Raw genomic sequence first — 14,881 nt, forward strand, 5'->3', positions numbered from 1 at the left:
AGAACAGCTGATCATCCTTGCAGTGGAAAATTACACGTAACCTGTCACGTCACGGATGGTGAGACGGATGCAAATGCAGAATCGTTTTAATGAGGTTGAAACAAAACACAAAATAAGACTTACAAGAAACCAAGACTAGAATAGCATGATACCGATGGTTATAATAAAACAATGCAGGGACTCATTATTCCATTTCTGTTCATCAAATGTCTGTGAAAATTGTTCAGTTTATGTCTCAGTTGTTGAATGTTTTTATATTAATACAGATAATTGCACGTTACACACACACACACACACACACACACACACACATATATATATATATATATATATATATATATATATATATAGATAGATAGATAAATAGATATAGCTGCAAACAGTCCATATTCAGCAGTGTAAAAATAATAATACCATTTAGCTCAAGCGCTAATTTAAGTGTAGCTAATTAGTGATATCAGATTATTATGTTACACTCAGCAAAATTAAACATATTGAGGATTTAAAGCTTAAGTCAGAGAACCCTTTTACACATGCAATTCATATCCAAATAAATATACAGGCATTTTAGCCGCATTCCAGGCCACCTACGGCATTTTGCACTTCTCTCACCGAAAAGGTAGTCGAACCATACAAATCATAAACTTGTTTACTGCAAGGCTGAAGCAGCACTACATTATCAAGACATGTTTGAAAATATAGATCATTCATAAGCCTAGCCCAATTCTGCACATCTCAAATAAAAACGGTTCTGGCTTTGGTTGTCCTTTGTAGAAGATGGGAGAAAACATGCTCCGCTACGTCACATATGAGGGCTCTACTTATTGGGTGCACTTTGAAAAGGTCAGTGGAAACTGGTGCCTACAGGCTCCATAGGGAAGCAAAGGCTTTTCACTGTCTCAGCAGTTTTGCTGCTCATATGAACGTGGCCTTATGTCATACATCCAGAACAAGTGTAAATACATCCATCTCGCCAAAACTTGCATTACATAACATTATAACAAACATGATTTATTACTGTTGCAGTTGGCATCTGTAATTAATTGAATAACAGCATTTTTTAAAATCTCATTTGGTTAAGTTGCATGTGTTTTTTTTTTGGTTTTTTTTAGATGAGGAATCAGATTTCAAGCTGCCCACATATGTACATAACCGCATGTGTATAAAATCTTATAATGGTGTAATCCCGATACAAAACCCATAAAACAAGCAGGTGCAAATGGGGTCAGACAAAGTTTTTACTTTGTTTCTTTATTGGCCATTTTATTTTCTTCTTTGCCTATGCCTTGGGGTATCATATACATTGCTAGTAAATTCCAGTGCATTCCAGATTGAAATTTAATTTTCCCTTCTCTGCAGTATTTCTTTGCATTTATAGGATCATGGATAAGTTTTAGAAAAAAGTCAAATCCATTAAACAGTGTAACTACACACTTATATGATTGCGATTCTGCCATCGTATCTCTTTATATGGCAGTAAGAACATGGCTATAAAAACAAAAGCCGGATGAGACTTTGATTTCTGCCGTCTCGAGCTGTTGACTGTCAAGGTGACTGAAAGCCTGCGGTCTTTATAGTGTCCATTCAGTGCCGGAGCGTGCTGATAGCTGGCTTTTGAACAGGTGGTGGATCTGTGTGGTGCAGCAGGTATGGCTAAAAGCCTCCGAGCTAGAAAGGTCACAGTGTGCATGGATGAGGAACCATTTAGGGCATATTCTTCTCGAAGGTCACAGTGACATGAAATAACTTGAGCCAAGGGATCAGAAGGGACTGGACTGTCTCAAGAGACTGTATCCTGCTTCTGTCTGATTAGCACTATGTGTGTGTGTGTGTGTGTGTGTGTGGCCACTGCTTTGCATACGTATGCTGCATTCGAGGTGAGGTTGCAACTTGTAATTCACTGCCTCCAACCAATAAAAGCCACAGAAATCGAATCCCTCAACTTGTCACGTTCCGTCCCCATTTACAGAGTGACATCAAATCAACATGGCCACGCACACTGTGAACAGTGTAAAGTACGTTTTCTCTGCTTTTAAATTAGTTTATAGCAGTTTTAGCTTTAGATCAGATAATATATAGACTTGGATAAATCATTGATCATACTGAACTAATCACTGTTTTGAGAAGATAATCATCAACATTACAGTTATCACTTATATAACGAATGTTAGCTGGCTCTTTTGTTGTCTGCTGTTATAATAGTAGTAATATAATAAACTTTATTTTCATATAGCACCTTTGAAGAAGCTTCTCAAGGCACTTTACATAATAAGAAAATACCAAGAAAATAAAAAATGCACAGATAAACACACAAAACATACAAAAACAAAAAACAGACTTGAATACAAAATGGTTAAAACCATTAAGAAAAAGCTAACCTAAAAAAAAATTTGTTTTTAGGTTAGATTTAAAAATGCTTAAATTCTGTGCAACTCTAATATGAGCAGGGAGTGCATTCCAGAGTCTAGGAGCATAGAACAAGAAAGCCCTGTGTCTGTGGGATGGCCAGTAAACCAGTTTGAGAGGAGCGTAAATGACACTTGGGAGTATATAAAGTTAAAAGCCCAGACAGATACTGAGGGGCCAGACCATGTACTGCCTTATACGTGAGCATAAGGATTTTAAAAATGCGAAACCTGACCGGGAGCCAGTGCAAGGACTTCAGTATTGGAGCAATGTGTTCATTTCTCCTGACACCAGTCAGGATCCTAGCAGCAGAATTTGTTGCTGTACTGCAATTTCAGTTCAAAATTTGGCATGAATGTTTGAAGTTCATTATAGTAGAACAGTTGCAGAAGCCACTCAGGCCCATAACTGTAAAAGTGCAGTTAATGTAGCTGTTTATTAGCTTTATGTGCTCTGACAAAGCAAACAAAAGACACGCTTCCGTGGAGACGTCCATTTTTGACTTCCACTTCGCACGTCCAACGTGACATTATTACAAATCAATTTTTAAGGCATTATGAATTATAAACCTATATTATTCAGTGGTGTTTATGCAAGTTGTGGAGTATAATTATAGAGCTGTATGAAACCTACATAAGCCCCTCCTGACAATTCCTGACATAAACCTACATAAACAATTATAATATCTTTTTAAAACTGGTATCATCTGTGAAAATGGCTACATTTGTTCATTTTCATGCCAAGCTGACATTACACTGCAGTCAGCTGAGCGCCCCTTTTCTCCCCGATTTGGTCACCTGCCATTTCCCACCCACCAGCCAGCTCTCCCCTATAACACAACAGCTTACCACTCGGGAGGGTGAAGGTTAAGATGAAAAATGTGAAACCAGCCATCACGTCTTTTTTAACTGCTGCTCATGTTGTGTCACAGCACAGTGTAACCCATTAGAAGAAAGTGCTATCAGAGAGCACAGCCAATTTTGCTCTCTTGGTTCCTGGCCATGGATGTGGCAGTGTTAGGGTTAATGACATTTTCTCGTGTGACTTACATGAGAATTTGACATGCCAACTGGCTTGGTAGCTGTGTGCTTCTGGTAGGTGACATTTCAAACATCAAAACTAAACTTACTCTAATTTAGGGTCAGAGAAAATATTGCATAACTGTCTTGCAAAGTCATTTTTCATAGTGTGCTAATGTAAGTTAGCCTAGAGAGTGTCATGACCTTTTGCCAACAAAAATCCAAGTCATTTCTTATGTCATGTCACATGTTACAGTTGCAATCAAAATGATTCAACCCTAATTGAAAATCAGGTTTATTGTCAAAATGTACAGACTTATAGCTAGTTATACTTGCATTTTCACAGCTTCCTCTATTAAAATCAGCCATTTTGCTGGATGTTTTGCCGAAGGGGGCGTGTTCCGGCGGGAAACTGACGTCAATGCATACCCTCAATTTTCTACCCCTAGCCAGTTCAGGTATTTCATGTGTTCCAGCTCAAGCACATCTGGTGCTATTAATGAAGCCCTTGATTAGTTGCATCAGGTGTGCTTGAGACAACACCTACTTTATATATTTGGGATGTTGTGAGGGATTTTATTCAGGGGGTTGAATAATTTTGAAACTGGGGAAATGATTATAAGTTGCATTTTCAGTTGACTTTGGGGAAGCCACTTGAAGCATTCTTTGTGTTGAACTATTTGACTCGCTTTTGTTTGATTTGTTCATTGTAAACAGCTGAAAGTCTGTACATTTTGATAATTAATCTGATTTGCAATGGGGGTCGAATAATTTTGACTGCAACTGTATATCAGCCTAACAGCACAAAGATGACACTTTATGCCTGTTTCTAGTGAGACTTTTGAAATATTATTCTAGGCTTTGGTTATTTGTCTTGAAGAGCATATATAGGTGCTATGTAAGCCTATGGACAGACCTATTAACTTTCCGGAAAAGTTTCACATGTGCTCATGAGGTGTTTTTTCCCCCCACATGATTGTGTGACTAGTATGTGATCACATTTAAAAAAGGGGTCCATTTTAATATCTTATGACCTAAAATTGCACATGTGAATTCAAGTAATCGCATGTGGCATCACATGAACAATATCTGATCGCAAAATGAATGAATCATGTGAGAAAATAAAAGCGATACACTACATGTGAAAAAATTAAAATGTGGATACAAATGAATCATATGAAAATATCACATGTATAAAAGTGATTCATCACATTTGAAGTTCATGTGACGTTTCTGTAAGACTTAGCATGTGTAAATATATCTATGCATACTTTTACTTAATTTTCACTCTCTGTTGCAACACTATAGCGAGCATGAACTTGGAAGTGTTTTGCGGACTAACCTGGTGTACAGTGTGATAAAGAACGAGCAGTTCTAATCAAAACCTAAATTAATTTCCAAATATGTAATTTTCTGCAAATCTCCTTTACTTCTCTTAATCTCCTTGAAGTACTTCATCAGGCCTTACTGGTGCACAGTTGAGGCCAAGACTATTTTAATTATATCAGAGATTTTTTATTGCTTTGTCTAGCTGTTCCTGATTATTATCAATTATGTTTCGTTATCACAGAGGCAACTATTTGGAAATCATTAGCTCTGTAGTCATCTCCTTATTAAATCCTTCTCAGGTAAGGTTTTTTTTGTTATTATTATTAATCGAACTGCCGTGTGCGTGTATACAACTCAACAGGGAATGGTAAAATACCCCTCTTCTCTAATTTATTTTTGGTCTGCCTGTCAAACGGCTGTTTTATGTGTGTACAGGCACGCAATCACTAATGTCGTTTCTGTTGTCAGCATAAGTCTGGGCAGAGCAGGAGGTGCTGTGTTGACAGGTTGTCTTTCCTCCAAGGAGATGTCAGATAAGGACAGCAGAAGGTTGAATCCTCCATCACTATTACCCCTCTGTCTCGCTGTCCCTCATCAGCATGCAAAGGGACAAGACGCTTAATGTCAAAGTAATTTTCTCTACTCTATCTGCATACTGAGTAATGTGGAGTTTCAAGGTATTTGGGCTGCTGGCAGGACAATGCTGAGGACTAAGATGCTGCATTTGGAAAAAGTTGAGCTTTCCTTTATAGATTTGTGGTCTAGAGTTAAGTGTAAATGCCAGCCAAGCCTGGTGGTGAATTCAAATATCAAGTGTCTGTTTGTATGTAAGGAATAAGACATGACCGGGTGTGTTGTTATAGGAAAAGAATCAACGAGGGGTTGAAGTTAGAGTAACAGTTACCTCTCTGAAGTTCTTTTCTTTCCTATATCAGCATGTCCTGAAGTGTTTTATTTTGCTTATACCACATCAACTTTGCAACTTGATTACAGTTTAAAGTTTAGTAATGAATGACACATCATACCTTTTAACCACATCTCACAGATGATGTCGAACATCTGTGAGACAAGTTTGTTCCTGTTATCACTTATGTTATAGTGGATGTAGAATCTTTTATTCGCTCTTGAAATGAATAAGACTCTGAAGACTCTCACATGAAAACTTAGTGACCATTAGAAAACACTGACACTAGAGACTCCTTCCATAAATGTTAAATAAATATTTCCGTACAGAAAGCTTCAATTATATATTGCTTTCTTTGTCAAATAACAAGTAGGGTTTTTTTTTTTAGACTTTTTTGTGGCATCAGTGCCAGTGAATGAAACTATAATGTATCTGTTCGAGCTACCATTATAGAAAAATTAAAGAACATATTTTGGCCAGTGAGATTTGAGAATATAACAGTACTGTGATATGAGTCATGATAAAGTTCCCTGGCTTTATCATGAATGGAATGGGTGCATCTTCATCCTGCTTGCAACTAAGCAGTGTATCAACCTGTATGCAGTATTATATAAGAGTTAGAACTGATTGTGAACAAGAATTATAACCATATTATGCCAGAAAAACTACATAGAAGAATCAGAATCAAGATGCAATACTGGGATTATGAAAAACATTACTCAGTGAAAGGGATCTAACTACATAGAGAAGAGTAGCAGCGACCAGAGTTTCACAGATTTATCGTGAAATTACTAACACAGAAATTATATTTGAATGAGTAGTTTAGTCACTACCTGCCTGGCTGGGATTCAAACCTGAACATCAACAATACACAGTAAGTAAATAGAGTCTTTCCTACTGCTCTAATCAACCAATATTGCATAGAGCATGAAAGCATAAAGGCTAATTTATCTCTTTTTAGGAGTATGTTCCGTTGTAGTTTTTTGGGTAAATACCAATTCTAATTTTACAGCCACAAACATTATTTGGTTTGACATTTACCAAGATCGTCCTGTATTCCCCAAAGCCATTTTCACATCTTTCCTTACTGCAGAGAAATAAAGAGTGAAAGAAACGAAATACAGCATAATAACATGCAATTTTCCTCTTTATTGTATTTCCCATTTTCTCTTTTTAATTTCTTCACTCAATATGTACTTAAGTGTAATTTCTTTGAAACACTGTACAATTTTCTCCTCTGGAGTCCACAAAAGAGCCATGGAGGTATTGTACAAATGTGTGATTGACCTTTCAATGTGGTCTTTATATTCAGTTTCAAACATGGTTGGGCTTTATACTCTGATTTATTTTACTACAAACTCTACGAACTTAAGTTTTAACATTGTTCTCCCATAAAGCAGAAAACAAAAAAAGTCTAAAAGTGTATAGTGTTAAGTGTCCCCATGGGGAAGTCTGAAGTGTTTATGTGGGGGTTCTCATTGTGTGCATTGTGTTCAGTTGTCACTGTAATTGGCCCACGGCATTTCCCATTACATACAGCTCATGCTTCATCAATAATATAGAAGTGATAAAATATTAATGCTAAGGTGAGCACAGGTGAAAGAAACAGCATGGCGGTGACAATGGGCAGACCGTCACCTCTCACAGTGGTGGATGATGGGGGAAGAGGGCACTTTTGCTTATATATTATTCATTTAATAGGGTGCTCCAGTCACATTAAACCAAACTAGTTAAGAGGGAAAGAAAGCTAATGGTGAATATTGAGGTAGCATATTCATTTTCTTATCTAATTTTCTCTTTTTATATATTACAGTGACTAACAGAGTGACTCTCTGCTAGTTTCTGATGCTTAGTTATGTAAAGAATTATAGCCAGAAAATGTGTCTGTGTCTGTGTATCTGATTATATCTATTTATTTACAGTTTGCATTCCCTTAAGGAAAAATGACGAAGACAAATTTATAGCAAGAAAATATTTAGTGTGTTAAGATCTCACAGATCATTATCAAGTAACAAAATGGTCGAATAGTTATATCACTTCAGAATGCCCTATCTCTTGTTCTGAATGTGATAAATGTTCAGTAATGTTTTACATAACTGACATACACTATATGGCCAAAAGTTTGTGGACACCTGACCATCACACCCATATGTGATTGATTAACATCCCACTCCCTATGTAGTTCCCCTTTGCTGTTAAAATAACCTCCACTCTTCTGTGAAAGCTTTGCATTGGAGTTTGTACCGTGGCTGTGGGGATTTGTGTTCATTCTGCCACAAGAGCATTAGTCAGGTCAGGCACTGATGTTGGGCGAGGAGGGCTGGCGCACAGTCAGCATTCACAACACAAACGTGTTCAGTGGGGTTGAGGTCAGGGCTCTGTACAGGCCACTCAAGTTCTACCACTCCAAACTTGACAAACCATGTCTTCATTGACCTTGCTTTGTACACAGTGCCATTGTCATGCTGGAACAGGTTTTGGCCCATGAGTTCCAATGAAGGGAAATTTAATGCTACAGCATACAGAGACATCCTGTACAGTTTTGTTCTTCCAACTTTGTGGCAATAGGTCAGGGAAAAAACACATATGGGTATGAGAGTCCGGTGTCCACATACTTTTGGCCATATAGTGTTATTTAATAAAATATAGTTAACATGAACAAAACATGATGTTTAGCATTAATATACTTTAAAAAAATAATTAAGGGGTCAATATAATGATTTTTAAACATTTTTAAACATTCATTATTTTGTTTATTGGGTGTAATAGAATAGGTTAACATGCTTTAATGTTAAAAAATGCATTATTTGTCACATACTGTACATTATTGCAGTACCTCTATTCCCAGGCTGCCTGAAACGCTCTGATTTCTCCAAAGCCCCTCTTTCCAAAAAGCCCAGAGTGCTCTGATTGGCCAGCTGATCTGTTGCATTGTGATTGGCGAAAAACCTCAAGCATGTATCAGAACTGTAACACCTCTTAGGTTAGCTTCAGCCTCCAAGGCTTCTAAAGCAATTCTAAGCTACTAAGCAACATGGCGTCAGTTTTACGGTATCAGTTTGAGCCTGAGTCAGATTCAGAAAATGCGGATGATCAAGCAGATCAGGTGTCCACATACTTTTGGCCATATCGTGTAATTTAATAAAATATATTTAACATGAACAAAACATGATGATTAGCGTTAATACACTTTTTTAAATCTAAAAAACATCAACACCTGCATTAACCGATGTTCATATGATCATTGAGTAAATTTGAGCTTGCATTGTCTAACATGAACAATACCTTAATGAACATGTTTGCAGTACTGAGGCTGAAAACAAGCTTTAATGTTTACACCTGGAAATCAGAGTTCTGGGAGTTAGCAACATTCAGGAACATGCTGAAATGTCATTTTTATTTGTCAATGCAGGTGTATTTCATGAAACAAATACAAATGCAATAAATAATGTTTTCTGTGATATATTTTAACTCTTTCTCCTCCACTTTAACATGTTTCATAAGTAGCCATGAGGTTTTCAGCCATATTAGCATGTTTCAGCTGAACAACATAGGCCTGTAGGTAAATATATTCAAACACATGCAGTCTTTGTTCATCAGAGAACCTGTAAGTAAATTACTATCAAGCAGAATACAGACTGACCTGAAATGCAAAAGAAGTCTCATGCCTTTTCATGCATACCTCAGCTCTTTCTAATTATCAACGCTGAGAGGCGCTGCTCTTTTAAAGGGCATTGAGAGGACAAGCACACTGCTTATTCCATAAACACTAACTGTAAGTTTCTCCAAGCATTTATTTATTGCAAAACATTTTCAAGAAAAGAGGATAGTAGAATTTGTGAACAGAGTATGATGAGTTGTTCTCGGACAAGGGGTCAGTCGAAAACAATAGACCGCAGGGGATGGAGCTGTTTGGCAGGGTGAGGGAGACGGGCCCTGATCTTGTGTGGTGGAGGACAAAGCCTTTCTTTCTCATGGTTGGTTAGACTAATCACCACAGGGACCTGCCCCCCACAGGCAGGTTTCAGAACAGGAGAGAAAGAGAGAGACATAGATCTGAGTATGCCACGGAGCAGTCGAGGCTGAGGACTTTGCAGGACTGCAGCCTAATTGCCATTCTCCTCTCAAAGCATAGCATTTTAATGCATTTTTAAGGACGGACGGGCATGGAGGACATTCATCATACCACTGAGCATATAATAAAAGCCTTCCACAGATTAACTGTGTATGTCAGTTATGCCTTGATTACTGTTACACTGAGGAATGGATGTGACCAATCCAGTACTGGGTAACACTTTATTTAAGGGTGGTGTTCATAGAGCTATATGACATGACAGCTGACATAAACCTACATAATCATTTATAAATGCTTATCCCATCATATGTCAGATGATCCATCCATCCATATTCTATACCGCTTATCCTTTTCGGGGTCATGGGGAACCTGGAGCCTATCCGAGGGAGCATTGGGCGCAAGGCGAGGTACACCCTGGACAGGGTGCCAATCCATTGCAGGGCACACAATCACCCACACACTCACACGCCCATTCATACACTACGGGCACTTTAGACATGCCAATCAGCCTACCATGCATGTCTTTGGACTGGGGGAGGAAACCAGAGTACCCGGAGGAAACCCCCTCAACACACGGAGAACATGCAAACTCCGTGCGCCCATATGTCAAATGATGTAACAACATATTCCTTAATTTTGATGTGAAGTAACACTTGGAATATTAGATTAGTGATATCGATTTTTGTTGATATCTTGCTGTTATGACACTTTTTGTGCTGACTTAGATTATAATTATAATATATTTTTGCATAACTATTACATTTAATATTTGCAATAACCCAGAAAAAAGTGAGCTTTATACAACGATCAGCCATAACATTAACACCACTGACAGATGATGTGAAAAACATTGATTATCTTGTTACAGTGGCACCTAACATCGGGTAGGGTATATTAGGCAGAAAGTAAACAGTTAGTTCTTGAAGATGATGTGTTGAAAGCAGGAAAAATGGGCAAGCATAAGGATCTGAGTGACTTTGACAAGGGCCAAATTGTGATGACTAGACGACCGGTTCAGAGCATCTCTAAAACGGGATGGGTCACAGCTGTTTTGGTGACACAAGGAGGACCTACACAATATTAGGCAGGTAGTTTTAACGTAATGGCTGATCGGTATAAGGTTTGCATATTGTTTCTGACCCTAAACTAAAGTGAGTTTTGTTTTGATGTTTGACATATTGTGTCATAATCATTAGGAGACATACCAACATTATAGTAACCTATAACATCAATTGTCATTATGTTCTAATATACATCAGCGCACAAAGTGTCATAATACATTCATAGGTCAGTAAAATTATATACAGTATCATTTCACTCCAGTATAATGTTAGCTTGGGTGTCAGGATCCAAAGTGGTGTTCAGAGTCTCCAGTTCGATCGTAAACTAAAGGTTGTTTGGAGTTTCAAATATTCTTCCTGTATACGTGTTTTCTTTGGGTTTCCTGGTTTCCTCCCACTTCTCAAAAACATGCTGGGATGGATTAAATGTCCAGTTTGCCTCTAGACATGAATGTGTGTGCAAATAAGTGTGCGAATGTATGTGTGGTGCCCTCTGATGGACTGGTGTCCCATCCAGGGTGTATTCCTCACACCCATAGTTCCGGATTCACTGACCAGGATAAAGCGCTTGCTGAAGATGAAGTAATGAATTATGTCACTATAATATTAGATGACATGTTGGATCAAGCGATATGTTTATATTTATGTATATATGTTTAAATCAGTTTTCATGGAATGTTTAGGCAAGTGTCATGTAGCCTCATTAACATTACTGTTAAGTAAAGCCTTGTATAAACGAACATCCTTGGAATATCATGTCAGGTCTTTTTTTTCAGTTACAAGTCACATATAGCAAAAAATAAGCTACATGGGAAAAATTACAGGAACAATCTTTATGCTAAACAAATACAGTTTGATTAAAAGCATTTGCGTTCTAGTGCATGCTCAGACACATTGTTATTCTTCTCAGGAATTGGCAAGCATTTTCTGCCCACAGCAAGGAGAATCTTATCATGGAGTCTGACTATGTCAACACTTATATTCCAACACCTCACATGGCGTCATAGATTAATAACCTAAATGTAAAAGGGAACATGGGAAGGGCACAGATACAGGAGAGATTAACGAGTGTCAAAAACAATGAATCTTTAAACGGTATGCCAGTGCCCTTTCGCACAGCAGACTGAGTAATGTTAGCTTCATAGCCCTGTAGGCTCGGATCCAATCTATTGTCTAAAGATATTAGTCCTTTAAATCCTTAGCAGGAAGGCAATATATTTATGATCTACTCTATATAACAATCTAGCATGATGATGTTATATCATTGTCCTTTCAGTTTCCGAAAATGTCTCGTCAAAAATCCTTGTGTAACGTAGATAATGCTTTTATAATTAGCAAATCTGTGCCTAATGCATATCTTCTTTGCTCTTAGTTCTTAGAGTATGTGGGTTGTGAGGAAGTAAGAAAGTCCTTGGAACTATGATAAAAGACCCTATTGTGCTATTCTTTTGTCACATTCCCGCGTGACGCTAACATCAGTGTCATTTCATTCTTTAGGCTCACTTCATCCTTTGATGTTCTGTGTTCACACTGACTCTGAAAGGTTGAACTTAATTATTCAGCAGGCTTCGCAAAGAACTCTATGCAGATGGCGCATGCTGTAAAATATCACCATTATGCTCCTCATCACCAAGTATATATGGCAGAAATGCATGCAAAACAGAAGGCCTGGCATAATGAAAGGACAAGACATATGCATTCAGGCACAAGCTCTTTTCAAAGTGCCTGACAGAAAGACGAACACAATGTCAAGGAATACCACTTAAATGTAAACAGGGCTAGATTAAAGGAATGCATCTATAGAACAGCATATTTTGCTTTTACAATCTGCCTGACTGTCTGTCTCTGTCTCTCTCTCTCTCTCTCTCTCTCTCTCTCTTTCTCGCTCTCTCTCGCCCTCTCTTGCTCTATCTATCTCTCTTTTTTCAGAGGCGGCAACCAAAAACAAAGCGAAAGGTGAGTTGTCTTCTGTGTCTTTGCAGCCTGATGATTTATGTCGAACACAGTTCTAAATAAACTATGCTCCAATCAGACTCCTCTTATCTCCCAAAGGAGCTCGGGTGAATTTACATAGCATCTGTCGGCTAGAAAGCAAACCAGGGATGTTTGATAAATTGACCCGAGGAAAAGCTTTTATGAACTGTATCAGCTCTTTTCACTTTTCTGGGTTTATAAATAACTTAGTGGTGACCAGTGTTAAGAGAACATGCACACTGTTTCACAATGAAAATCAGTGTGAAAGCCTATAGACAGGATTTTAATCTTTTTCATTGTAGCACTATTTGGATAGTCTACTTTATAGACTCTGCAAATCTTCTTTAGGATGTCAGGAATCAGTTTATCACATGATTCTCAGCAAATAGCAAAAGGTTTGTGTTTGATGGTGTTGAGTAGATAATCTAAACAGGGGTGGGAAAATATCTTACCTGGGCACCAGTGACAAGCAGATTTTATGTCTGGACTATTCATTTTTATTAATACTAACAAGGCACATAAAGCACCTCAAGCCACTTGTTGTTTTTTTTTTGTTGTTGTTGTTGTTGTTGTTGTTGTTTTTAACCGAATCAGGAATATGCAAAAAAATAAAAATAAATATAGAAAGAAAGAAAGATCAGCACAGTATACAGTATTGAGAGAAAGTAAAGGTACTTGCCAGACTGGAAAAGATAATAGATAATAGTTAAAGATAATAGATAAATGAATAGATAAAGATAATAGATTTAATGTACAATGTGAGGAAAACACCAAATCCCATAGACAAGGACTTGATGTCTTTTTGCCAAGATTGCAAACGCAGTGTGCTTCATTAGACATTTTGATAGGAGAGGATAATGATTATATACTCACTTGTTTCCCTTCTGTATTAATGCATTTAACTAGCAAACTATCTCACCTTAAGTTATTAAATAACATTAGCTACCCTTTTTAGCCTAGTCAACTTCTGGGATTTGGGGGTTTTCAAATGAGTCTAGAAATCAAAATGCTTGTGCCAGACTTCACTGGATTTCTTTTCCTGCTGCTTAATTTGCCATATTGAATTTTCAATAATGCAATAATGTTAGGTGTAGTTCAATGAAAGTTTAATGAAAGCCATATATTTTTAAATACATGCACAATAGTCCTCATGCATATATGGTGTGGGTGGCAATGGCCACAGTATATACTGTACAGTATCTCACATCCCTATGCCAACTCTTTAATTAAAAATGTCTATCAATAGACATAACTTTTCAAGTCTCCAGAGACCTATAAACTCTGCGTAACCTGTAAGTTGCTTGTTCAAATCACAAGCACTTTTTCTTAAGGTGAGATGTCAAATAAACCAAAACCTGGAATGCTTTAATTAAATCAAGGACTTGCACTAGCAGTTTGAAATCGTGCAATAATGCTTCTAAATGTGCAGTCTAATGTTGTCTTCACTGGAATTGTTCCTTTTTTTCTTGTGTATAATGTGTTAAAGACATTTTAGTTTAATGTGGCTATGGGATGCTAAATTGGGGTCAAGAAATAAATTCCTGCACAAGATTTAATTATGAAATTGTAGTTTGCTTTAGCTTGTTTTGGGTTTTTTTTTTTTTGGAGTAGGCATAGTTCAATCTCTGTTTTGAATAGACCAATTAAAAAAGCATTTAAAATATGTGCATAGTCTTCCAGAAATATGTTGTTGGTGTCAGTGGCAAAATATCTTCCATCACCATACTAGCACTTTAATTAAAATATCTATTGATAGGTAGTACAGACGTATGAACTTGAGCACAATTAATTAATTAAAAGCCCCCAATATCAATGGCATGGCCTGAGGCTACATTCACATTACAAGCTTCTTGGAGCAATTCCAATTTTTTGTTCAGATCAGATGTTTTTGTCACGTCCGTTTACATCCATAACCATATCTGTCTTTAATGTGAACACACCTGTCCACGAAATGCCCCGGATGTGCACATTTCTTGGGTAATTGTTTCAAATACAATATATATATATATATATATATATATATATATATATATATATATATATATATATATATATATATATATTTTTTTTTTTTTTTTAAATATACACTCTCATTATATTAATGAGAAAAAAA

The 14,881-nt window shown here is 37.1% G+C and overlaps 1 protein-coding gene across 3 annotated transcripts in view; it reads left to right on the plus strand.

The window, feature by feature from the left end:
- cadm2b (cell adhesion molecule 2b) overlaps positions 1 to 14,881 on the plus strand; it is a 184,894-nt gene that overhangs the window by 104,611 nt on the left and 65,402 nt on the right. For all 3 annotated transcript variants that reach the window (XM_053646612.1, XM_053646611.1, XM_053646613.1), the window contains exon 2: positions 12,724 to 12,750. In XM_053646612.1, coding sequence (XP_053502587.1) covers positions 12,724 to 12,750 — 27 coding nt within the window. The remainder of the gene's footprint in view (positions 1 to 12,723; positions 12,751 to 14,881) is intronic.

The sequence above is a fragment of the Ictalurus furcatus genome, chromosome 17 (assembly GCF_023375685.1).
Source record: "Ictalurus furcatus strain D&B chromosome 17, Billie_1.0, whole genome shotgun sequence".
NCBI classification, from domain to species: Eukaryota; Metazoa; Chordata; class Actinopteri; order Siluriformes; family Ictaluridae; genus Ictalurus; species Ictalurus furcatus.